A 26,329-nucleotide genomic window follows, 5' to 3' on the forward strand; every position below is an offset into this window, starting at 1 on the left:
GTCTGTGAAGCTAGATTCTCAGCATCCCACCCCTAAGTGGGCTGCCTCACCCTCGGTGGGGCTCGGTTCCATTGAGCTAGGAATGCAGCAAGAGACATGACTGTTTCCTGGCTACTTTTCACAAATGCACCGCTCCTGATACACGAAGTCTTTACTTTGGAAACTGTTCTTTTTTTTTGCGGTATGCGGGCCTCTCACTGCTGTGGCCTCTCCTGTTGCGGAGCACAGGCTCCGGACGCACAGGCCCAGCGACCATGGCTCACACGCCTAGCCGCTCCGTGGCATGTGGGATCTTCCCGGACCGGGGCACGAACGCGTGTCCCCTGCATCGGCAGGCGGACTCTCAGCCACTACGTCACCAGGGAAGCCCTGGAAGCTGTTCTTTAGCGAAGTTTGTTGAATGAGACCACTGTAAGTGGGGTCTTACTTTGTACGTCTGACAGATTTTCCTTCAACTCTATAGACAATTTTTTAAGTTGAGATTTGAAATTGTACTAAGATGAACTAAGCATGTATCTTTTATGTATTGCTTAATTGCTTAACAGAAATGTTATTTTAGGTCAGCATGTAGGCATGAAGTGATACTGGATTGGTTTTTCTTTTTTAAATATCTTCAAATGAATACCGTCAGTTTTCTGATAGCAGTGACTTTTTGGGAGTATTGATTTATGTGTATACTTCTTTGATTTGTGAGAACTAAGGATATCTGTGTTTGTCACAGGTTTAATAATGTCTTAAAAGCAACTAATAAGGTGTTTATTTGTTCTTTTTTTAGCAACAACCAACTCAGTTTATAAATCCAGAAACTCCTGGCTATGTTGGATTTGCAAATCTTCCCAATCAAGTTCATCGAAAATCAGTGAAAAAAGGTTTTGAATTCACGCTAATGGTGGTTGGTAAGAAATTAACTTGTACTCTCAAGTTATTAAATATGTGGGTGTCTCCTTTTCCCAACCTGTGGAGTATAATAATGTAACCTAAAAGTCACAGGGAAGATTCCTTTGTTGACGGAGTCAAATAACTTGGGAATTTGAAAAAAAAACTTCTTTAGAAAATTTTGCTGAAGAGCAGAATTATAATTTTTATGTCATTTTTTGCTTGTATGTAGTGAAAGTGTTTGCTCATTGTGACAGCTGGCCTCTGAAGCCCTCCCGCCGCCCCCCAAATGCTTGCGGCCTGGTGTCCATGACGCTTTCTAGCCCCTTCCCCACTGAGCAGGGCTCACTCGTGTAGCCAGTAGGACGTTGTGGAGATGAAGGTGTGGCCTGTGCCTTGCCTTCTCTTGAATCATCACTGTCGGGACACTTCATAGTGAAGTCCTGCAGGGCACGGCGCTGAGGCCTGCCAGTGACCATGTAAGTGACCGTTCAGAAATGTCCTCCAGCCCCAGTTAAGCCTGCTGGTGACCGCCATCCTGGCCAACATCCCTGTCACCACAGAGGGACCCTCAAGCCATAACCGCCCACCTTAGACACTCCCGAACTCCTGACCCAGAGTCCATGAGGTGGTAAGTGTTTGTTGTTGGTTTAGGCCTCTGAATTTTACAGTAATTTGTTACACTTGAAAGATAACAAACACTTATAATTAACCAGAAGCATGTTTATTTAATACTCATAAAAAGAACTGTTCAACTTTTTCTGGTGGGTATATTTTAAACAAGGAACAACCCTTACTACACACACGTATTTTAAAATAAGTACTTAAAGTCGTTTGAAATTGAGTGGTTACCTGAAATGTCTATTATATCAGATATATCTTATCATGGATTATAGCATATATATTCTGTTTCAGTGTGTCCATAACAAACTTAACTTGATGAACTATTAATTCCGCTTACCATACCACATTTTATTTCATTTCTGATAATCGCAAGATTCTCCCCAAATGCTGAGGTAGCCGCTGGGAAAGCTTGATGGGTGCCCATGCATGAGTGGGACAAACGATTGTTTCCTGGGATAAACAGTTCACAAATCTGAGATGAAAAAAACTGTGGGACCCTAGGCCCAGAGAAGTGAATGGTGACATGTTTTAGGAGCACAATTACATGATGATGTTAATAATGCAAATTCCGGTTCCTGGTAGAAAAGAGAAATGCAGTGCAGTCTGTCACACAGTTACTTAATTTAGAGCTTTAAAACCAGACAGTTACTTCTGGCCCTGATAGAATAACTCAGGGGTTGACAAGCTCTTTCTGTAAAGGGTCAGATAGTAAATATTTAAGGCTTTGTGAGCCTTACAGCTTTTGGTGCAGCTGTTAACTCCACTGTCGTCGTGGGAAACAGCCATAGACGACACATGAACAAACAGGCACAGCTGTCCCAGTGAAGCTCTGTTTTGTTCATGTGGTAGAGGGCTAGATTCGCAGGAGAGCTGCAGCTTGCCAAACCCTGAAAAAGCTGTACCAGACTAGTCCTCTTGACCTGAATAACCAGAAGCCTCAGCAAGATACATGAAACAGCCCTTTTAAGACATTGAACAGGCAGTGCAGGACTTTGGTCCTTGAGAGAAGGAAAAAGAATTCTATGAACTATAAAGGTACTCCAGCTTTCTGCCATTCACCTGCCCTTCTCCCAGGGAGGAGTAAACCTAACACGGTTAGTCTCGGCTGAAGAATGAGACCACAGTTCGGGGAAGCTGAGGTAACAGGCAGAAGAGAACGACTTCACACATCTGCATTGGGGTTCCTTTGGCACCATGGCTGAACAGTAACTTGTATATGGGTAGGGGAAGCCTCCTTGAAGCCAGGCAAAATAGAACCACCAGGAAGGAGACTGCATGGATGGAGTTAGAGAGCTGGAAAGGGGTCAAGGAGACATTGGAATTCCAGCCAACCGGAGGGAAATCTTACTGAACACCCATGACATTCAGGAAAGTCCTTGCTTAGGAGGAGGGCTAAACTCACATAAAGGCTGTTCTAAACCCTGTCTAACAAAGCTCATAAACGAACCTTGAAAGGATCAAGCTTCTTTACAAATGAATTACCTACTTGCCAGGACAAAAACCCATCGCTCATTAAAGAAGGACATTAAAGTCTAGACACTTACAGTATAACCTTCACAATACTCAGCATCCACTAAAAAGTTCCTGGATGTGCAAAGAAGGGGGAAAAAAATGGCCCATAACCAGGACAGAAATCAGGCAGTAGAAACAGATCCAGAAAAGAACAAAATGGAACTTCTAGAGATTAAAAAATGTATACAACGTCTGAGATAAAAAATTTTCTGATGGGCCTAACAGCAAATTGTACACTGCAGAAGAACGGGGGCAATAGAAAGCATCCAAACTAAAGCACCAAGCAGAATACATATAAAGAAAAGCACGCAACCGGATGGTGAAAACCACTGGTAAATGGGAACATCTTACAAGCACACCAGGGCATGTAACCAGATGGCGAAAACCACTGATAAATGGGAAAGTCCTACAAGCACACCAGGGCATGTAGCCAGATGGTGAAAACCACTGATGAATGGGAAAATCCTACAAGCAGCCAAAGAAAAAGAAAAACATTACATAGGGTCGGAGGTAAGAAGGACCACTGACTGCTCATCAGGAATAATGTAAGCCATGTGGAATGACAGTTTAAAGTACTGAAAGTATAAAACTATCAGCCTAGAATTCTGTGTTTGTCAAAAATAACCTTTAAAAATGAAGGTTAAAAAGAAGGTAAAGACATTTTCAGATAAATAAGTGGAAAGAATTTATCAGTATCAGACGTATACCGTAAGGAAGATTAAATGAGGTTTTCAAGTTGGCACAGAAAGGAGAGCACTGGAAATGGCAAATGTATTGGTAAAAATAAGACTTCTTGCTTTTCAATTTCTTTCAAAGATAATTGATAGTGTGTAACGTGTAGGAATAAAATGAATAAGGATAGCGCAGAGGACAGGGTGAGTAGAAGCGTGCAGCTGTGAACTTCTTACGTTACGTGTGAGGCGGTAGAACATTACTGAAAGGAAGATGCTGGGTTAGTGGTGCACATTGTGAACTTAAGAGCATCCACTAGGAAAATAAGGATTTGGCTAAAAGCCAATAGCTTTGATAAAATAGAATATAAAAAGTATGCAGGGGCTTCCCTGGTGGCGCAGTGGTTGAGAGTCCGCCTGCTGATGCAGGGGACACGGGTTCATGCCCCGGTCCCGGAAGATCCCACGTGCCGCGGAGCGGCTGGGCCCGTGAGCCATGGCCGCCGAGCCTGCGCGTCCGGAGCCTGTGCTCCGCAACGGGAGAGGCCACAGCAGTGAGAGGCCCGCATACCGCAAAAAAAAAAAAAAAAAAAAAGTATTCAGTCCAAAAGAAAGCAGGAAAAGAAAAAAGGAAGATGGCAGCAAGATGGCAGCCTTGAGCATAACCTTCTCGATAATTATGTGTAAATGGACAAGGTAAAGTATAAGGGAAAGGTAGGGGTTATCAGACTAAATGACCTCCTGTTGTCTATAGGAAAAACCCTTTTAATTAAAAATAAAAGAATGGGACATTGTGATGCAAGCCCCAGTCATAAAGCTGAAGTGGCTGAATTACTATCAGACAAAGCAGACTTTAGGTCTACTACCTGAATATTCCCAGAGAGGAAGAACTTTATATCATAACGAGAAAGGGATCTGTTCAAAACAACATTATCTAAAATATGCATGACGCAGAGTCTGATGGGAGAAAGATAAATCTGTGAGGACAGGAGTTTTTAACACTCCTCACAGTAGTGTATGAAGCAGATAGAAAGTCAGTAACGTTGTAGAACGTTTAAGTTATGCTGTCAAACAGTACAGCCCAGCTGACATGCAGAGCACTGTGCTGAACAGCTGCAGGACACCTGTTCTTGTAAGGCACGTGGAACATTCACCAGACATGCTCTGCATTATGAGAGTATTAGGCCAAGCACTGCCCTACTGCAAATGATGAGAAAAGTAGACTTAATTCCTCATGAGCCTAGACACAGACACCTTACTAAAATTGCAGCAAGTCCTTAATACAGTCAGTTCTACTGTAACACAATATTTGTGTGTTCCTAAAAAATCATCATGCAGGGAAAATAGGGACACGACACTCAAAACCTTCCTCAGTGACGTGTTAGGAACATAGTAAAAATGATCTCAGTTTCACATGTTAAATGGTTAAGAAATCAAAATTACTACACCAAATAAGCCACTGAACTGAAGTTTGTGAAAGGGGGCATCAGGATGGTTGCAGCCTGTGTGTTATTGTGAGGTTGTGGAAGGAGGGCTATCTGAGGATGGGTGGACAGTTGGGACACTGGAGGTAAGTGGCTGTGGCTTGTAATACGTCAGCTGGTAGCTGTGGTGTATGCCTTGGGAGGAGTGTTCCTTTGTGGCTTGATTCTGCTGGGTAGACCTAGTTTCTCACCAGTGAAATCACACATAAGTAAATGCAGCGTTTGTATTATGCTGAAATTGTTACATAATATATCAGTTGTGTTGGAACAAATTGTCACTTTCAAAGCAAGTGTCATGGCAGGACTGACTGTGCATCCTAAATGAATGGGGTTGGTCACAGGAATGTGTGGTTTAACACTGGAAATCAATCACTTTGGTCCTAAAGGGGAAATACCTATAGTTAGCATTACTTTCACTCATGAAAAACTGAGAGAAAGAAGTAAAATCTCCTTAATGGCAAATAACATGATTTGTGTGTGTTAAAATCGTAAGAAAATACAAAGCTGCTCGATCTAATAGGTAAAGTTTAGCAAGATTGCAGGTTCCGGTCAGTATACAAAAATCAACTTTATTTCTATAATTACCAGCAAGTAATTTAAAAATGAACTTAGAAATACAATATCAAAAATAATTACAATGATAAAATCTTTTTTAAAAGTAGTACCATTTATAGTAATATAAAAGGTACATACTGCTTAGGGATAATAAAACAAAATGTGGGGACTTCCCTGGCAGTCCAGTGGTTAAGAATCTGCTTTGCAATGCAGGGGACGCGGGTTCAATCCCTGGTCGGGGAACTAAGATCCCACATGCTGCGGGGCAGCTAAGCCCGCGCGCTGCAACTACTGAGCACTCGGACCGCAACAAAAAGATTCCACATGCCACAACTAAGACCCGGAGCAGCCAAAAATAAAAATAAATATAAATATATTTTTTAAAGTATTAAACTTAAAAAAAATTTTTTAACAAAATGTGTGCAAGACCAACACTGAAAACTTCAAAACACAGCTGAAAAAACCAAAGGAAAGCTGACTGGGTTGCGAGACCTCACCTGCTCGTGGAGTGGGGCTCTTCAGATGTCCTGCCTCCCCAGATTGACCCATAGAGTCAATTAAATCCCTGTCAAAATCACAGCAGACTTTTGAAAAACAGGAATTAGTGATCTGATTCTAAAGTGCAAATGTAAATGCAGAGGGCCTAGAATATGACAGAACAATCTGATTTCCAACAAAATCCACAGCAGTGCGTAAGGTAGGCATAGAGATCAACTGCATAAACTAACAGCCCAGACCGCATGTATATGGTCAGCTGATTTTTGACTAAAGTGCCAAGGTAATTCAGCATGGGAAAAGGTTAGTCTTTTTACAAATAGTGCTGTAGTAATTGCTTGATTGTTTGGGAAAAAAGTGAACTCTAGCCCCTCCTTTACACTGAACATCAACAATAAACTCAGGATGGATTGTTGACCTAGTTGGAAAGCTATAAAAAGCCTAGGAGAAAATTGCTTTAAAAATGTTTATGACTTTGGAGCACGCAGATTGCTTAGGACATGAAGACCACTAGTCACAAAATAAAATAATACGTTGTGCTTCACTCAAGATTTGCCTTCTTCAGAAGGCACCAGTAAGAAGATAGGCCATAAACTGAGAAAGTGTTCATATCGTAGTATATGCAACACAGGACTTACATCTAGAATATAAAAGTTTTCACAGGCTTAGTAAGAAGACAAATGACCCAGTTACAAAAAGGGTCAAAAGATTTGAAGAGACACTTCACGGGAGGTAAACAGATGGGTGGTAAACACACGATGACGTCCTCTTCAGTCATCAGGGAAACACACATGAAAACCACGATGGGGTAGCCCCGCATACCCGCCAGACTGGCTGAAGTGCTACAGGCAGGCAGTGCAAGTGTTAGCAGTGGAGCAGCTGGTGAGAAGGCAAAGTGTGCCCTTTCTTCACAGTTACATGCGCACCCTGTGACTCAGCGGTCCCCTCCTAGGCGCACCCGAGAGAAGTGATAGCACGTCGCAGACTGTGTGTGAATTCTCAAAGCCAGTTTTCTGGACACAGCTCGGGTGTCTGTCCAGCAGCAGGTTGTGTTGTATCCACACGACAGAACATTGCTTGGCAGTGCAGAGAAACAGGCTACCGGTAGGGGCGGCGGCACCGACCAACCTCAGAGGCTAAGTGATTGTATGCTGCGCCAAAGCTGCCGGACGCAGCGGAGAGGGGCTGCTGCTGTTTCGTGTTAAATTTTTGGGTGGTGATGGATTTGCACTGGTCCACACCTTCATTCGCGTCTTGTTTCCCCCGTCTGAAGGCTCCTGTTTGGGACACTCCCAGCTGGGATAGAGATACTAGTGAAAGTATTAGGACAGAGCAAAGCTAGGTGTGCTCAGAGATTCAGCCCAAGGGTGGCATCATGTTCTGAGTTAATAAGCAGATTATTTGTAGATGTTACCCAAAAGCTATTCCAAGTGAAATAAATCACGTATACCTTTAAAATTAAGATTCATAATTTAGAATCAGCCATCTCCACTCAGACACCTTTGCTCAGCTGTCTTCTGGCCTTGGTCCCTTTTCAGCTGTATTAGTCACAGCTCTCACCATTCAGTCGGTGACAGAGTGGCTTTGCCTGGCATCTTCCTCTGCTGGACTGCCAGACTCCATGGGAGCAGGGACTCACCCATCCTGTTGTCTGCTGTGTCCCCGCACCTACACCTGTGCCTGGCACTCGGGGAGAGGACTTGGCACGTCCTGGCAAAGTCCCCTGCAAGTGTAGTGAACGTGTAAAAGGGCGTTGCTGGACACTTTATTAAAAGGACAACTTGCTGGGATAGTGTGTATTAGGTCATATCCTTGCTCTCTTATATTTGGACATGTTCAAAATGTAATTCTGTTTTTGTCCTTTTAATGTTCCTTTTCATCTATGAAAATGGCAGTCTAGTTAAAGTGCAGTCCTAATTGTGTATGTCTACAAATTTCAGATTCAGTCTTCTGTTCTTGATTTTCCCAGAGGTAATTTTTAAATCAGATGTACGCTCCTTCCACAGGCTGAGCAGGCACTTAGCAGAGGGGGGGTCGCACCGAGGTGCCCAGGGGACAGTCGGACCAATACATGCAAACTTAAGCATTAGATGATGACCTCCAGTAAAGTGTTGGAATCTGTTCATGCTTCCTTGGAATAGGAATTTTAATTTTTGGTATTTTGCATCTTCTTTGAAGTCAAACTTCAAATATTCAGAATACGTGATACACAGTGGTTTAAGTGGAATTTTTAACTCGTTAAATGCTTGAGTGGCTATGCGCTGCCCGAATTGGTCGCGTTACACTCAGCAAAGTGAGCAGGAAGTTGCCTGACGTACGGTGGTTGCCAGCGGTGGGATGTGGGGCTGTGAGTGAAGCAGGAAGAGGGCAAGGGGCCTGCTCTTGCCTTGGTGTCACAGGGGAGATGGCAGACTGGTTGTGCGCAAGGGTTAGCTGTCCATCCATCCTCCGTGCCCTGCCACAGCTTGGGAAGCTGGGCGTTGTTGACGTGTGTGTGTGTTCAGTTCTCTGAAACGTGATGAGTTTAAGGGTTAGCGGAGCCCATACCTGAAAATCTACTGTGCATTCCTTTTCTCAAAAAAAAACCCCACCTCAAGTCCATTCCACATATTTGGGAAGAGGTCACATTGTGTTTATGATCTTAATGGATTCTGGAGCCTCACAGACCTGGATTCCAATTGAGGCCTTGCTCTGGACAGCACTCTGAGCACACAGGCTACTGACCTTGGAGCCCCTATTCCCCCCTCAGTGGGACCGGGAGGGTTGTGCCATGTTCACAGTCGTCACATGGGATGCAGAGACGGATGTTTGTGAGGCACTCAGTCCAGGGCCGGGCCTCACGTAAACGCTCAACAGATTTGACTGTGTCACACATACAACGTCATGACATCAATTTCCTTTTTGTTTCAAGGTGAATCGGGTCTCGGAAAATCAACTCTCATAAACAGCCTCTTCCTGACTGACCTCTACCCAGAAAGAGTCATACCTGGAGCCGCAGGTACGGAAGTTTCCGCGCCGCACTACGTGAAAGCTGCGGCGGAGTGCATAATTAGTATTTTGTGCCTTAGCCTTGTGTTTTATTTGTTTCTGTTTGGCTCTAGACACAAGGAGAATGCCAGTCAGGTAGGGAAAGGTGTGCTGCACCTGACGTCCTTGGATCTCGATTATACACACTCAGACCATGTACCATGGTCCGTCTTCTCCAAGCTTGTTTTCTTTGTCTACAAAGTGTAATAGTTCCTGCCTATGTTGTATGTTTGATGGGAGGATCAGTGTTCTCATGACAAAACCGGCATACACAGAAGATTTCTGTGGGCATAGGTGTCATCGGACCTCTTCCCCTGGGTGTTAGCGTCCAGCACTGGACACTGGGCTTCTTGAGGCTGTTGAGTGAATGAACTGTGCATACATCAGTCTGGGACTTGGGCCACCACAACACGACGGCAGCCCTTGGACGGTTTTAAATGAATTCATTAATTGTTCTTTTTGTCCCGGGAATCAGAAATTATAATTTTCAACTCCCAGGCAGCCCTTTAATCTTAGCTGCGATGTGTCCTTTGCTGACCCTGGGTCGTTTTTACACAGTCCTCATGTTACCTTCTGAGAACTGTCCTTAAAGAGAAATAGTGAACTTCTGAGTCATTTGTTTAATAAAAAGAAAGTAACAGGTAATTTCTCATTTTTGCAAACTGGCTCTATTTCAAGGTACGTTCCTTTATTAAGTTTGCTTCTTCTTTTTCTTAGAGAAAATTGAAAGAACTGTCCAAATTGAGGCATCAACTGTTGAGATTGAAGAGCGAGGGGTCAAGCTGCGGCTGACCGTGGTGGACACACCAGGCTACGGGGACGCCATCAACTGCAGGGATTGGTACGTGCCCCAGAGCCCCGCCAGTGATATGGTAGTACAGCCTTTCTCTTTTCCATATTCAAGAAGATGAAACCTCTTAAGAGACTTGCTCCAGAGCTAGTGTCTGTAACTGGCTGCTTGTTGCACCATTTGCACAAGTAAAGAAATCCAGAAGTAGAATGTAAGAGCAGTCTGTCCCCTGTACCTTGCAGAGAATCCGCCTTCGTTGTACAGACTCCCCTGGTTCTAATCCCCATAAGCATAAAGCACCAACTTTCCAGCACTGATGAGAAGAGGGAAGGAAGGAGAGGGCTCTCTTGCGTCTTTCTCCTTCACCAGGGGTTTCTCCCTTCCTTCCGCAGGCAGCCCTTAGCTCCCGTGTTCCGCTCCCACTCTGCCCCGGCTGTCTTCAGTCAGTCAGCTCAGCCTCTTTGTAACCTATCCATCCAGGCTTTTGACCTTCAACACTTATGGAAATGATTCTTAGCACAGTTTCCGAAAGCCTCCATCTTGCCAAAGCTAGGAGTCGGTTTTGTCCCCATCTTACAGTTGAATTATTAAATCACACCTGCTGGAGAGGCAGGGAATAGAACAGCTCGTTTTGCCTTTGAAGTTCGGGACAGCTGCCTCTTGCATCCCATGATTGCCTGTGTTTGTGTTTCTCTCAGCTTTAAGACAATCATCTCCTACATCGATGAGCAGTTTGAACGGTACCTGCATGATGAGAGCGGCCTGAACAGACGGCACATCATTGACAACAGGGTGCACTGTTGCTTTTACTTTATTTCCCCCTTCGGACACGGGTAAGTAAGCGTTACCATGGAAACCTGGTGTGTAGGTTAAGATTTCGTGTTTACTGTGTGGGTTTCCAGCTTTCCTCCAAACTGCATATTTTATTATAAGAATCGGGGTAATTTTGAGAGAAAAAAGTTCAGTGTGATCTCCTTATTCTTCCCTTAAACGTGACTTCTAGACTTAAGCCATTGGATGTTGCGTTTATGAAGGCGATACACAACAAGGTGAACATTGTGCCTGTCATCGCGAAAGCCGACACGCTCACGCTGAAGGAGCGGGAGCGCCTGAAGAAGAGGGTGCGTGCTGGGCTCCCCGGGCCGGGGCGGGGGGTTCGGACAGTCCCTGCCTGGCTGGTACAGAGCGGGCCTTGCTGATGTCCGTGCTGTCAGCGTCGGTGCGCCTCTGTTGTCTCACAACTGTGTAAGTCAGACGAATTCTTAGAAAGGGACTGAGGTGCGTTTATGTTTTTGAAGGAGGGCTGCGTTTCCCTCAAAACAGGTTTGTAGCCGTTTGCAGCCCCCAAAGCAGAGTGTGAGCTTTTGCTCCTCTGCGGCCCTGGAGCAGCTCTGGATGTGCTCCCGGCGTGTGTAGGGTCCCTCCTGAGAGATGGGAAACGGCACCTCGTTGCAGTTTGCGTCCGCCTGGTTGCTGGTGCGAGTTTCTGTCACGGTACTTGAAGCCCGTTGCCGTGTTCTCTGGGGTTTTAGAGCTTGCCGCTCTTCACTGCGTTTTTATTGACTCACAGGTACTCGTGTATTTTTAGGCATTGACTGTCGTGCTGCACATTACTTCACCTAGTTGGACTTTCGTGTTACCTCATGTCTCTCTTGATGTCTTCTGCTGTAAGCGGAGCTTTAAACTAATACGGACTTGTGTTTGTCAGCCCTTTCCTTTATTGTCTCACGTGTCTGCCAGTGTTTTAGGAAGTATTCAGGCCCTTGGAAGAGTCCCTGAAAGCTTAGGCATTTCTATGCTTGACAGTAAGTGTCTTGGCAATTTACACTTAAGGGAACTTCACCTTTTATAGGATGTTACATTAAATTTCGGACAGGTAGGAGGGGCAGCTGTCGGGGTTAGGAGGCTTTATACCCATCTCTGGTCCTGTGTCCAAAATTCTTCGGGCTCGATTTCAAAGGCTGACAGGAATTGAAATCGTGGGCCTTGGCAGTCCCTCTCCTTATCCGGTTTCTTCCTTGTACCTGTGGGTGTGCTCCTCCTTCACAGTCTAAGAACATCTGCCCACCTCCCTGTCTCTCAGAATGGCCCCGTAGCTCTGCAGTCGCCCACAGTGAGGAGGTGTGATTATTTTTGATCCATCACTTTCTTGCTGCGGAGTGGGGAGCAGGCAGGGGGTCACGCTCACCGCTCAGCTTCTCCATCTCGTTGGGGAACAAGCAGTTAGGAACAGACTAGGGCCAGCTTATGAGGGGGAGAGGGTGCGGGGAGGAGGGCCTTCTCTTAAACCCCAACTTAGTGCGGACAGGGGGTTCGTCCAAGATCTTTGACCACGCAGGGCCCTTCAGGTCACATTAAGGAGGAGAAAACTGGGGAGCAGGTTTGAAGTAGGGGTGCTTCCTGCTTACTTGCTTGTGCTCTCCCTTCCCTGGGTGGTCCAGACTCTGGCGTGAGAGTAGAAGCAGAGCCCCAACCTCGCGTCTGATGGAGCACTGACACTGGGGGCTTGGGGCTGCTGCTTAGTGGACTGGCTGGTGGTGAGTGCCTGCTTACTTCAACTCCAGCCCAGTTTCCCTTTCCCTCTAGGCTACTCTACTACTTGGTTGATAGTTCAGACTGTGAGGTTACACTGCTGACCACTTTTTTCCTGTTGAATAAAATCCAGACCCCTAGATCCTTCACCTGGTGGCATTCAGGGAACTGTCCACCTCAGTTGTTTCTTTGTCCTGTCCAGCTGGATGTCTTAACCTTCCAGCCATTCTGGATTTCTTGTAATTCCCAAGACCCAACCCTTGCGTCCTCCCCTCCATGCCTTTGAGGAGATGTTCCCTCTGGGCGCATCTCCCTTCTCTACCTGCAGGACTCCTTCCGGAGGCTGGTTGTGGTGTGGTCTGCTTTACCTGCTGTACCGGGACTGTCGTTAGTCTGCTGCTTTGTGCAGTGAAGGTGGTGATACGTTGTTGTTGTTACTCTGGACAGAGGGTCCCTCGGTGCAAGCATGAATACCTTTTTAGCAGTTTGTAAAATCATTTGAAAATGATTTTAATCAATATGATTATTGACATTTGGATAATTCTGACATACTTCTAATATGATGCGTTAGACTTGACTGAAATAGTATGCAGTTTGCTACAGTTGCTCCTGGTTTGGTGTTTCTTTCAGATTCTGGATGAAATTGAAGAACATAACATCAAAATCTATCACTTACCTGATGCAGAGTCAGATGAAGATGAAGATTTTAAAGAGCAGACTAGACTTCTCAAGGTAGGAGCTTTGTCTCCAAGTACACAGTGTAACTCACTCACTCCTTTTTCCTGTAGTCAGTGCATTTAAAATGGAAAGAGCTGGCAAAGCACAGTCTTAGAAGGCTTGGCCTCTGGGGTTGCCAGGTAGATTTGGTCGCAGTGGTAGTTCTGCTCTAAAGATATTCTGGCATAGCTGTTACCTGAGGCTTAGAAACCTCACTGCAGGTTTAGTTTGATTTCCTACAGTTTGTCCCATGTGGAAAAGAACTGCCACTTGCAAGTAAAATATGTGTACCGTTGGTTTTCCGAGTGAGCCTCGTAGTTGGCAGCGGCGTGCTCATTCTGTGCTGACGTTCCTGTGTCCGCAGTGAAAGTTGGGGTTCCCTGTGTGGAGCCAGTCTACCCCGTGTGTCTCTTTCTAGGCCAGTATCCCCTTCTCTGTGGTTGGATCCAATCAGCTGATTGAAGCCAAAGGCAAGAAAGTCAGAGGCCGCCTCTACCCGTGGGGCGTCGTGGAGGTGGAGAACCCAGAGCACAACGACTTCCTGAAACTGAGGACGATGCTCATGTAAGACGCGCGTGCATTCCCACCGGCTTGGAGAGCAGAGCTTTCGAGTGGGGGGTGTGCGTGGGGCCTGCGAGCCACACCGGCTCCGTTGTGCTCCTGCAGCAGGGCTATCCCGGCTTGATGCAGAACGCCCTCCGCTCTCTGGGACTGTAGCAGACTAGCCTCTTCCACCTGGGGCCTGTAGCTTAATACACTCTCCTTCCTAATCTCAAAGACCTTTTTGATGCTAAAAGTAGACTAGGCCTCCCCTGTGGTGTGGCTGCGCCGTGCACAGGACGCCTCTTGCTCTGGAGAGGAGGTGGGCAGCTTCGCTGCTTGGGGCCCTGAGAGCCTTCCCCAGCCACTGCTGAGGTGCAGCGCGCCCGCCAGCCTCAGCCCTCACGCGAGGTGGCCCCGGTTAGCCTTGAGGTTCTCCAGTCGGTTTTTAGCAGCTAGAACAGACCTGACCACAAAAACAGACATTTTCCTCTAAAAATAAATTGTACATTTAGTAACAAACATGCATTGCTGTTGCCCTTGAATAAAGAGGCTAACAGAAAGAGTGTTGCTAAAATCTAACCCCTCTTTCATCAGAATTCTGAGATCAAAGAACGGCTGGTCCAGATAAATTTTGAAGAACTGAAAATTGCTCTACAGGCCACGTAGGTCTCACTTGGTTTAGGAATTTTTGGTGAATTAAAATCACTAAAAATACCATTAAAGTTGGCATTCAAGTTATGTCAGATGTAATTCAGTCACCATGTCAGGTGTGAAAGTGCACCCAGGCCCTCCAGGGACAGGCCCTTGGCTGTCATGATCCTGTCTCAGAGCTGAGTGCTTAAGTATCTGAAAAAGCTGGGCCGAAGCTATGAGTGTTTTCCAAGATGATTAGAAGATGCAAAGTGCTGTTTCTGTCTTATCCAGAAGATAAGTACTTTGATTTATGGTTTTCTCCACAGGTGACACTAATAGGCTCTTTGTGACATACACGTTAAGCTTAAGGAGTCACAAATGTTTGAATTGCTTGTTTTTCGTAAGTTCTTTCAGAAAAGTGTGCTCTGTTTCAGACACTGTTTACCTAAACAATCTCCTAAAGCCTCTGTGCCTCTCCTTCTGTCCACTGTGGTGATCTCACACAAGGGGTGGTGCTTGTGGCGGAGACCCTGTGGCCCAGCTGGGTGTGTCTGTGCGTTGTTTATCGTGGTAGCAAAGAGATGCGCCTCTGTAGATGTTTCCACAGCCTCATTCCCTTATCCCGAAATTCCAGCAACTTTGTGTACTGTTTACCAAGTAATCTGGGGTCTTAGTTCCTGGTGTGTGTTCTGTGTCCTTCATTGGGTGTTTTTTCCACGCGAATGGCATAGCCCTGGTGCATCCTTTTCTCTTTCAGCACTCACATGCAGGATCTCCAAGAGGTGACCCAGGACCTTCACTATGAAAACTTCCGATCCGAGAGGCTCAAAAGAGGCGGCAGGTTGTTGCCCCAAGTCATGCTGTCCCCTCGGTCCATATTTGGTCACCTCGAGTCATGCTGTCCCCCTCTCCTCTGTGTGTCCAGCTCAGCCTTGACCACTAAGCATCACCATTTGGTTTCCTACTCAGAAGCAATTGGGAGATACTTGTTGCTAATTTAATCAAATCGTGGGGTTGGGGTTTGTTTTTGTTTGGGGTGGGGTTTTTCTGTTGTGCCTGTTAAAAGGTATCTTTAACCGTTGCATATCAAGAACAGCTCTAGATGGAAAGGCCAAAGACTTGTGTTGGATCCTGTTTCAACACAAGGGCCTTCGTACATACGTATGAGGTACACTTTAGAGTCTGCTTTATGGTGTTACTGATTTGGGGACTAGATGTGAAGAAGGGATTTAGAGGCAGCGAGAACATCCCAGTCTGAGGAATACAGCCAGGTTGTGGTACCAAGGGAGTGGGCCCACGTGGAGCCGTGTCTTCGAGGGCTCAGAGGGCCTCCTGCGCCGGCTTCTCCACTTGGACACTCACATCCTGTTCCTTTTTTAAGTACGACTGTTGTAGTGTTTGTTCATAACTTATCTTAGAAGAGTATTCTTCAGATAATACCTACTGTTTTTGGGGTAAAGTCGAAAGTGCCACCCCCCAGCTTAGAGTAAGAAAGAGATCTTGAATTTTCCATTTCGTATTCCATTTTTCATCGTTTTCTTTTCTTATTCATGTCGTTAATCAGAAAAATGATAAATTTATGCAATTTTCAATAGATATATTTCTCAGAAATATAAAGTGAAATATTACTTTGAGCATCTGTTGTCAGAAATGACCGACTATATTTGTCGTAATATTATAATTGTAATTTCTTTCACCTCTTAGAAAAGTGGAAAATGAGGACATGAATAAAGACCAGATCTTGCTGGAAAAGGAAGCTGAGGTAAGTAGAAAAGTACTTTTTCTGTTTTTGAGTGTACTGTTTAGTGTATACCTAAAAATATTATTTGTAGTTCATATAGTTTTTTTTCCTTGTTTTTTTTGAAAAGGAACATACTATATATAACTAATGTGTTATATATATATATATATATATATATGCACATGATAATATGTATATATATACATAAGTGTATATATTGGTTTACATATATTATCTCATTTAATACCCAACAGCAATTTAGTGGGAAAAGTTGGAAATAGTGAGAATTCAGTAACGTGACTGGTTTTTGTAAGATGTTTAAAAATCAGCAGTTTTCCCATATATAGACAATGAAAATATAATGAAAGAAGTTCATTCAGCATCATTAATGAAAACGAAAGAAATATGTAGTAGGGCTTATATAGGGGAAGAAACTAGAAAAGGCTCTACTGAAAACTGCTTTCAAAATTTGAATAGACACAAAGCTTTGTAGGTAGGATGCTCAGTGTGAGGATCACAGCTCTCTCTAACTCAGTTCCCACAGAGTTGTGTGTTTGCTGAGTTCTTCGTTTTAGCGAGAACTTGAAGCAATTCCATTTGTCTTGAAGGCTAAGCGTTGGGAAACACAGGAAGCTCTATAAAAAGCAGACTAACGAAAAGAGGCTTGCTTTACTGGTTACGGAAACATCAAACGGTGGTCGTCCAGAGTTTGGTACAGGCGGGTTAGGCTGATTAAATGCAGGTCGGGGCTTCCCTGGTGGCGCAGTGGTTGAGAATCTGCCTGCCAGTGCAGGGGACATGGGTTTGAGCCCTGGTCTGGGAAGATCCCACATGCCGCGGAGCAACTAAGCCCATGCGCCACAACTACTGAGCCTGTGCTCCAGAGCTCGCGAGCCACAACTGCTGAGCCCGCGTGCCACAACTACTGAAGCCCATGCGCCTAGAGCCCGTGCTCTGCAACAAGAGAAGCCACCACAGTGAGAAGCCCGAGCACCACAACGAAGACCCCCCTGTGCAGCCAAATATAAAGAAAATAAATAAATTTTTAAAAATTAATAATAAGTAAATGCAGGTCTGGGAATAGATCAGAAGTATGGAAATGTGCTCTGAGGTAAAGGTGGTGCTGAGACCTGTTAAAGTGGTGGAATTGAGGCATGTTGAGTAAATAATAAGAAAACAGGCCAGCCTTTTGGAAACAAAAATAAAACACTTCTTTGGCCAAATTAATTCACTGTGGATCAAATATTTAAATGTTAAAAACATAATCACAAAAGTTACCTGAAGAAGATTGAGGCAAATCTTCTACAACACTTGCCTAGAGGCCTTTCTAAACGGAGAGAAACCATAGTGATAAAAAGTGATGGGGTGAGACCTTCAAAATGGCAGAGGAGTAAGACGTGGAGATCACCTTCCTCCCCACAGATACATCAGAAATACATCTACATGTGGAAGAACAACTCGTACAGAACACTTACTGAACGCTGTCAGAAGACCTCAGACTTCCCAAAAGCCGTGAGGCTGACAGGGTCTTGGTGCTCTGACCGGGTGTCAGGCCTGTGCCTCTGAGGTGGGTGAGTCGAGTTCAGGACGTTGGTCCACCAGAAACCTCCCGGCTCCACGTGATATCAGACAGCGAAAGCTCTCCCAGAGATCTCCATCTCAACACTAAGACCCAGCTCCACTCAACGACCAGCAAGCTGCAGTGCTGGGACGCCCCATGCCAAACAACTAGCAAGACAGGAACACAACCCCACCCATTAGGCAGAGAAGCTGCCTAAAATCACAATAAGTCCACAGACACCCCAAAACACACCACTGGACACGGTCCTGCCCACCAGAAAGAAAAGATCCAGCCTCATCCACCAGAACACAGGCACTAGTCCCCTCCACCAGGAAGCCTACACAACCCACTGAACCAACCTTACCCGCTGGGGGCAGACACCAAAAACAACGGGAACTGCGAACCTGCAGCCTGCGAAACGGAGACCCCAAACACAGTAAGTTAAGCAAAATGAGAAGACAGAGAAACACAGCATATGAAGGAGCAATGTAAAAACCCACCAGACCTAACAAATGAAAAGGAAATAGGCATTCTATCTGAAAAAGAATTCAGAATAATGATGGTAAAGATGATCCAAAATCTTGGAAGTAGAATGGAGAAAATACAAGAAACGTTTAATGAGGGCCTAGAAGAACTAAACAGCAAACAATGATGAACAACACAAGAAATGAAATTAAAAATTCTCTACAAGGAATCAGTAGCAGAATAACTGAGGCAGAAGAATGGATAAATGACTTGGAAGAGAAAATAGAGAAAATAACTACTGCAGAGTAAAGAAAAAAAAAAATGAGAAGAATTGAGGACAGTCTCAGAGACCTCTGGGACATTAAACGCACCAACATTCGAATTATACGGGTCCCAGAAGAAGAGGAGAAAAAGAAAGGGACTGAGAAAATATTTGAAGAGATATTGAAAAACTTCCCTAATATGGGAAAGGAAATAGTTAATCAAGTCCAGGAAGCACAGAGAGTCCCATACAGGGTAAATCCAAGGAGAAACACGCCAAGACACATATTAATCAAACTGTCAAAAATTAAATACAAAGAAAACATATTAAAAGCAGCAAGGGGAAAACAACAAATAACACACAAGGGAATCCCCATAAGGTTAATAGCTGATCTTTCAGCAGAAACTCTGCAAGCCAGAAGGGAGTGGCAGGACATATATAAAGTGATGAAGGAGAAAAACCTACAACCAAGATTACTCTACCCAGCAAGGATCTCATTCTGATTTGATGGAGAAATTAAAACCTTTACAGACAAGCAAAAGCTGAGAGAGTTCAGCACCACCAAACCAGCTTTACAACAAATGCTAAAAACAAACAAACAAAAAAAACAAACAAAAAAAACAAAAAAAAAACAAATGCTAAAGGAACACAAGAGAAGGAAAAGACGTACAATAACAAACCCAAAACAATTAAGAAAATGGTAATAGGAACAGACATATCGGTAATTACCTTAAATGTCAATGGATGAAATGCTCCCACCAGAAGACATAGACTGGCTGAATGGATACAAAAACAAGATCCGTATATATGCTGTCTACAAGAGACCCACTTCAGACCTAGGGACACATACAGACTGAAAGTGAAGGGATGGAAAAAGATATTCCACGCAAATGGAAATCAAAAGAAATCTGGAGTAGCAATTCTCATCTATTTACAATAGCCAGGACATGGAAGCAACCTAAGTGTCCATCGACAGATGAATGGATAAAGAAGATGTGGCACATACATACAATGGAACATTACTCAGCCATAAAAAAAAAAACGAAATGGAGTTATCTGTAGTGAGGTGGATGGACCTAGAGTCTGTCATACAGAGTGAAGTCAGAAAAACAAATACCATATGCCAACACATATATATGGAATCTAAAAAAAAAAAAAAATGGTTATGAAGAACCTAGGGGCAGGACAGGAATAAAGACACAGACCTACTAGAGAATGGACTTGAGAACATGGGGAGGGGGAAAGGTGAGCTGGGACAAAGTGTAGGAGTGGCATGGACATATATGCCTTAACAAATGTAAAACCGATAGCTAGTGGGAAGCAGACGCATAGCGCAGGGGGATCAGCTCGGTGCTTGGTGACCACCTAGAGGGGTGGGATAGGGAGGGTGGGAGGGAGACGCAAGAGGGAGGGGATATGGGGATGTATGTATATGCGTAGCTGATTCACTTTGTTGTAAAGCAGAAACTAACACACCATTGTAAAGCAATTACACTCCAATAAAGATGTTTAAAAAAGAAATAGCAAGAAAAAATAAAATAGAATAAATGAAACAAATGTAAAAAAAAAAGTGATGGGGATGCAGGAGGGTGAAGAGTCACCATTTGAATCACCCAAAGTAGCCGGGCCCGTCACTCCCCTTTAGTGCACATTCCCCACTGGGTAGTGGCAACTCCTTCCTACCTTTTTAGGTCAAAAACTGTCTCATGTTGTCTTTCTTATTTCTTCTGTTTCTTGATAATTTTTATTTTTTATTTGAATTGCCTATTCTTATCGTTTGCTCAGTTTTCTGTTGAGCCATTGGTCCTTTTACTGGTTTGTAAGAGTTTTTTGTATGTTAACTCATGGTCATGTTTTGGGAGAGCACAGACGTTTAAGTACTAGCAATCACAGGACCCCTGTAAAGCCTGCTTGGGGACAGCAGAGCCCGAGAACCAACGGTGTGTTCATCTCGTGTCCGCAGCTCCGCCGTATGCAGGAGATGATTGCCCGGATGCAGGCGCAGATGCAGATGCAGATGCAGGGTGGGGATGGCGACAGCGCGGTCCACGGGCACCACGTGTGAGGTAACGACCAGGCCTGTAGAGCAGGCGCGTGTCCACCCGAAAGGATAGAGGTTGCCCCTCAAAACGGAAGCTGCTCCACGCTTCCTGTTTCGTAAAGGGTTTTCGTGTTTTCTAAGCTTATAAGTGTGAGTAACAATTGTAATGGAAAAACTATTTCCCCTTCCTACGTAGGGAAAAACACTGTTCTTCCCTGCTGTGTGCTCCTTTCCTGTATGTCTCCTTCCACGCAGAGTGCCCTCACTCCTGGTGACCAAATGTGTGGAGATTCCCCTGCGCCGAGCAGTGCTCCACAACACCAGCTGGGGGTCCTGCAGTCTCAGATCTGACACCATCTACCTGGAGATGCTGTCAGACCCCACAGGTCGAGGGCTCAGTCCCACAAGTCTGCCCCCCACTTTAGATGCCAGTCCAAAATCCAGGTTGTCACCACTGCTTCTGACTGACCGCCTAGAGATCAGAGGTGCCCACCCCACCGTGGGTTCAGTAATTTGCTAGAGCAGCTCACAGAACTCAGAGAAACGTTTTGCTTACTAGGTCACATTTATTAAAGGATATAATAAAGAACAGAGGTGAATAGCCAGATGCAGAAACCCACAGGGCGAGTGAGGTCCAAGAGAGTCCCTAGTGCAGGAGCCTCTGTCCCTGAGGAGTTTGGGTGTATCACCTGCCCGGTTTGGATGGATTCACCAACCCAGAAGCTCTCCAGACCCCTGCTTTGGGGATTTTAAAGGAGGCTTCCTCGAATAGGTATGATCAGTCATTAACTCCATTTCCTGCTTCTCTCTCCTTTCTGGAGGGTGGGGGACAGGGCTGGAAATGACAAGCTTCTCATCATGGCTTGGTCTTTCTGGTGACCAACCCACAGAGTTCCCTTATTAGCACAAAATCAGGGAAGGTACATGGGTTTCAGGAGCCCTGTGTCAGGAACAGAGGTCAAGGACCAAGTATCAGGACAAGAGGTGCACCTGGTGCTCTGACCACTTAGCAAATGAAAGGGTTTTAGGGGCTGGGTGCCAGGGCTGGGGGCAGAGACCAGGATCTGTTTTTATTGTCTCACAGCAGAAGAAATAAAGTAGCTTTTATTGGTCGTACAGTTTGAAATTTATTAAAGCTGAAAACATCTCTTCAAAGTGTTACCGGAACAGCTTAGGCCAACTAAAAGTAGAGGTGGGGTCAAGGGAGGGAGAAGTATGCCAGGCAGGCCAGGGTGACCTTGCTGCTCCTCACCACAGCTCTGCTCCAGCCGCTGGGGATCAGTGGCGCGTGTGGCTGTGTGGCCGGGTGTATGCTGGCCTCCCTGCTTGAAGGGAGACTAGGAAAAGGCAAATGTCCACTCCCCTGTACCCTGTGGACAGGGGGACACTCAGAGCTGTCCATTGGCTGCTTCCATACCTCCAAGAGGAAGGAGGGAGAGGTGAAGTCACGTGAGGACCAGAGAATGAAGAGTTACATGGGTGGGGGCGGAGGCAAGCCTGCTCCGTGGAAGAGTGGAGTGGGGCCAGTCGGAGTTCAAGCTGGCACAGAGCTGGGATATGGACCTGATTGTAGGGCATGTGAGCGTCGATGCAGTCCCTCAGGAGGCGATGGGACGGCCTGAGTGACTGCAGGCTGAGCTGACACATTGCAGGACCAATGAGATGGGAGGTAAGGGGCCCGGAGGTCAGGCACCTGTCAGAAGTCTTCCACAACACGGACAGGTGATGAAGGACGTGGGGCGGGGCAGGCAGGCTGGGGGCATTGGTCACCAAAACAAAGCCCCTGCCCCTTTGCTGCTTATTGGGAAAGGTTTTAGTTGTGAAATACATGCACAGAAAGACACAGATACACATATACAGTGTAACCAGTTGCTTTTAAAGGGAGCATCCAGAGAACCCCACCTGGGTCAGAGTTGGTTGCTTTTCTTTCGTCATCACGTTGAAACCTTAGGAAGGTCCTGAGGGCACGTGCTGAGTTCGCACTTGCCCAGTGAGGACATGGACGCATGTGCTGAGTTCGCACTTGCCCAGTGAGGACATGGACGCTGTGCAAGGGTTTAAAATTACCTGCCTGTGGTCACGTCACATGTCAACTGATGGACCTCCTGGCCGCACAGGGCAGTCCTGCCTGGGCAGGTTTGCTGCCTGATGGGAAATGATGGCAGAGAAACGGACTCCTGAGGGGTGGGGCTCATTTGAGGCAGGAGGGAGCAATAGATGTTAGCTCACTCTCTGATCTTGCTGCTGCTTTTCTTAAAACTTTATGGAATTACGAGAATTCTACTTTTGGTACATAAAATTAATCTGCATTTCTGTATACTTTTCAGTTTTGCAGTACTCCTGATTTCCAAGAGCTTCATAAGTGACGTTTTGATTTTAGTCAACTGTGGTCCTCAGAACCCACCTTCTGCTCAGTTTGTGCCGTTTGTTGTTACACAGGAAAATAATGCTACCAGTGGTCCAAGCAGCAGGCATTGCATCACTCCCATTTAAATGTGTTGTGTTTTGTTTTTCCAGAAAACACTTTGCAAGATAACATTCTGACAAGTAACACAGCTGCGTGTTTTCAAGACTGTTGGAGGGGTGCCTGTCCACATTTTACAGTACCTGTGCCTGAGAATTTAATTTTTTAAAAACTTCTGATGTGTTATTTTGTATGAAGTACTTTAACATTTATATTTCATTATGTTATACTTTACATTTTGTGAGGTTAACTTTCCATTTCCATTTTTTGTCCACCTTAACTGACCACTAATGTTAGAATTGATTCCCAGGGACCAGTCAGCATGTATAGTTAATAGTTGAATTTGATTTGGCTGGCCTAACCGACTAATCATGATTTATTTCTAGAACATTCAGATTTCCCAGAATGTTCCTGAGTAGCAGAGACATGGACCTAGTGACACAGAAAGATGAGAGCTGCCCTGGTACAAGGCCATTTCTCACCAAGTCATGGCACCTGGTTAGCTGTCTTGCTTTGTTTGAGCACAACACCTAAAACCAGTTCTGCTGCTATAACTCAATACTGTTGGTCCATCTGCACATTTATCTGTTTACCAAACGAAACAGAATTACCCAGTGAGATACATGTTTATACTTAAATAGCTTTTTTAAAAACAGGCTTTTAGGGGTGAATTTTTTAACAAGTCTTTGGATTCTTGGGTCTATGCAGAGAACTCGCCACAAGCCACTTTCTGTAGTTTGCCGTGAAAAATCAAAGTATACGTGAGCTGCAGTTTTCATGTTGCAACTAAGATTCTTACCTACACAATGAGAGACAAACTATTTTTATTCAACTAAATTAAAAAATAACTTTTTAAGGAAAATTAACAGTTGATCTGTGCAGAAACCAGCCTTTTTGTATTTTTATACTGCACTTTAATGTGTTTTCTCTAACTGCAGGTATAGGAGACGTGCCTCAGCAGTGAAAATAAGGGTCCTCGGGTGGGTGGCCCCGAGGCCTCAGCCCCGTGGGGCCCAAAATGCCTGCCAGGTTTTCCTGATTTGGCGTCCCTTTAACTGATGCTTTCCTGACTGGTTTTCAGGCAAATAGCAGTAATGTTTTTGTGTGTGCAGGCTGTCTAGTCCTTTTTCAGCCACTGTCATTTCCTTCCATGTATCGTGCGAGAATGAAGGCTATTTCAGGTCTGCACCGTGGGCTGGCTGACGGGTGCCGCCAGTTGAAGCCGCATCTGGTTGGTTTCCTGTGCCCTGTGGCCTTGGCCCTTTCCTGTCCTTGTAGCTGGTCTCCCTGTCGTGCACTCAAAGGGGCGCTGATGCACTTGGGGGTTGGCTTTTTTCCAGCATTGCTGCTGACGTGGGGAAATTGGTCTCCAAAAAGTGACAGATGAAAGAAGATCTGGAGGGAGCAGGTGCTGGTTCAGTTTTCTCATTTTGCTAGAACAAGAGGGGTTAAAATGGAGAAAATGCTTATTACTCCAAGGACGAGGAGGGGGTTTTGTATTCAACAGACAGAAAAGAAAATGAGATGGTTGAAATATATTAGTTACCAAGGTGTACTACAGGAAATCCCTGGGTGTTCTCCTGACTTTGCCCTTTCACTGTTGGGTAATTGCAAATGGTCAAGAGCTATAGGTTTAGGCACATTGTGCAAAGTTTTTACCAAGAAAAAGTGTTCCATGACCTTAGGGCCCCTCCATGCAAGGCTAGTTATTTGGGTTATTATGTCATTTATTAACTATGCTAGTAAAAGCTGTTTTTAAAAAGGGGTGGGGTGTGGCAGCACTTGAAAAGTAGTAGGTGTAAGCTCTATATAGTAAAACTACTACTTAGTGCTAGCTGCCACCTAATGGTTATGGGGGTGTGGGTGGACCTACACTGTAAGACTTTTAAATTCCCTTTTGTTTTGCTGCCCGAATCTAAATACTTTTCCTAATAGATAATTGCCCTTTTACTAAGATATAAGCTTTACCTATAAAAATGTATTTTGAAAACTTATTTTACACAGCAATTTTGTATCCATTGAAACTAACCTTTTACCAATAAAGCACTATTGTTTAGATATTAAGTGAGTAGTTCTCATTATTGGCTCTTAACGAGGTAAAGGTGTAAGGTTTTCTGGGAAAGATTCAGAGAAAGCCCTGCGTTTTCTGTGTATAAAAATCCGGAAGGGGCTTCCCTGGTGGCACAGTAGTTAAGAATCCGCCTGCCGGTGCGGGGGACACAGGTTCGAACCCTGGTCCAGGAAGATCCCACATGCCACAGAGCAACTAATCCCGTGCGCCACAACTCCTGAGCCTGTACTCTAGAGCCCACAAGCCACAACTACTGAAGCCCACGTGTCCTAGAGCCCGTGCTCCGCAACGAGAAGCCACCGCAATGAGAAGCCCGCGGCACCGCAACGAAGAGTAGCCCCCACTCGCCGCAACTAGAGAAAGCCCGCGCACAGCAAACGAAGACCCAATGCAGCCAAAAATAAGTAAATAAACTTTTAAAAATCAGGAGGAATTATTTGCACCAACATCTGTACCCAACAACTCTGTATCGGTGATCCCAGCCCAAAAGAGCAAGCCATAAAGATTGGAAAGGAAATAGTTACAGGGGAATCTGATCATCTACTTAAAGTGAATGATAAAAATGACCACTAGTGAGAGTTCAGTGATGTCTGCCCACTGAATAGAAAATGTGCGGAAGGATCTCATTCACTGTAGTAACAACTACTAACTTATTAGAAGAAATATTGAAAACCTGGACTGTAAGCCTGATGTGGGTGGCTGGCCGGCCCTCTGCCCACTCCACTGACCACCCCAGGGCCCCTTTACTTCTTTCTCAGTGTCTGCCTAGAACCCTGTCTCTGGTTCCTTCTTTCCAGGTCCCTCCCTCCCCCAGGTCCTGCACCTCTGCCTCAGGCCCTCCAGCATACACCCCGCAGCCTCTGACCAGGCTTTCCCCCTGCGGGGTCCCCACTGGCGGTGCTCACCTGTCGGGGTTCCGTGCCGAGGGGTGTGTGTGCCACCCTGGGAGCAACGAGAACAGCGCCTGGGTTCTGACATCGGGGCTGCCGGTGGTGTCGCTGGGGGCCAGTTAGAGGAAAAGCTCGGAGGGAGCGACTGGGGACAGGAGTGCCCTTCTGAGTCTCGAATCCGAAGCTGCCCCGCGGGGAGCGGCTGTTCCTGCTTCCTTTGGGAAACGTAAGGGGTCGGGGTTTTGATCCGGTGGCCAGAAACCTAGGAGTCCCCTCCTAGATGGGTCCGGGTCCATCCTCGGTTTACTCCCTAGACAGACGCGCGGGGGCTCGCGGGCGCGCTCCTGGCCTGCCCCGGGAGGCGCGGGGACTGCG

At 45.5% G+C, this 26,329-nt stretch overlaps 1 protein-coding gene across 2 annotated transcripts in view; it reads left to right on the plus strand.

The window, feature by feature from the left end:
* Nucleotides 1-25,051, plus strand: part of SEPTIN2 (septin 2) — a 33,701-nt gene extending 8,650 nt beyond the window's left edge. For both annotated transcript variants that reach the window (XM_082841534.1, XM_082841535.1), the window contains exons 3-13: nucleotides 776-896; nucleotides 9,129-9,215; nucleotides 9,962-10,085; nucleotides 10,733-10,867; nucleotides 11,038-11,155; nucleotides 13,197-13,298; nucleotides 13,702-13,847; nucleotides 15,217-15,300; nucleotides 16,164-16,221; nucleotides 20,452-20,554; nucleotides 23,047-25,051. In XM_082841534.1, coding sequence (XP_082697660.1) covers nucleotides 776-896; nucleotides 9,129-9,215; nucleotides 9,962-10,085; nucleotides 10,733-10,867; nucleotides 11,038-11,155; nucleotides 13,197-13,298; nucleotides 13,702-13,847; nucleotides 15,217-15,300; nucleotides 16,164-16,221; nucleotides 20,452-20,553 — 1,077 coding nt within the window. In that variant the 3' untranslated portion in view covers nucleotide 20,554; nucleotides 23,047-25,051. The remainder of the gene's footprint in view (nucleotides 1-775; nucleotides 897-9,128; nucleotides 9,216-9,961; nucleotides 10,086-10,732; nucleotides 10,868-11,037; nucleotides 11,156-13,196; nucleotides 13,299-13,701; nucleotides 13,848-15,216; nucleotides 15,301-16,163; nucleotides 16,222-20,451; nucleotides 20,555-23,046) is intronic.
* Nucleotides 25,052-26,329: the final 1,278 nt, after the last annotated feature.

This window comes from Leucopleurus acutus (genome assembly GCF_964270905.1).
Source record: "Leucopleurus acutus genome assembly, chromosome: 6".
NCBI lineage: Eukaryota > Metazoa > Chordata > Mammalia > Artiodactyla > Delphinidae > Leucopleurus > Leucopleurus acutus.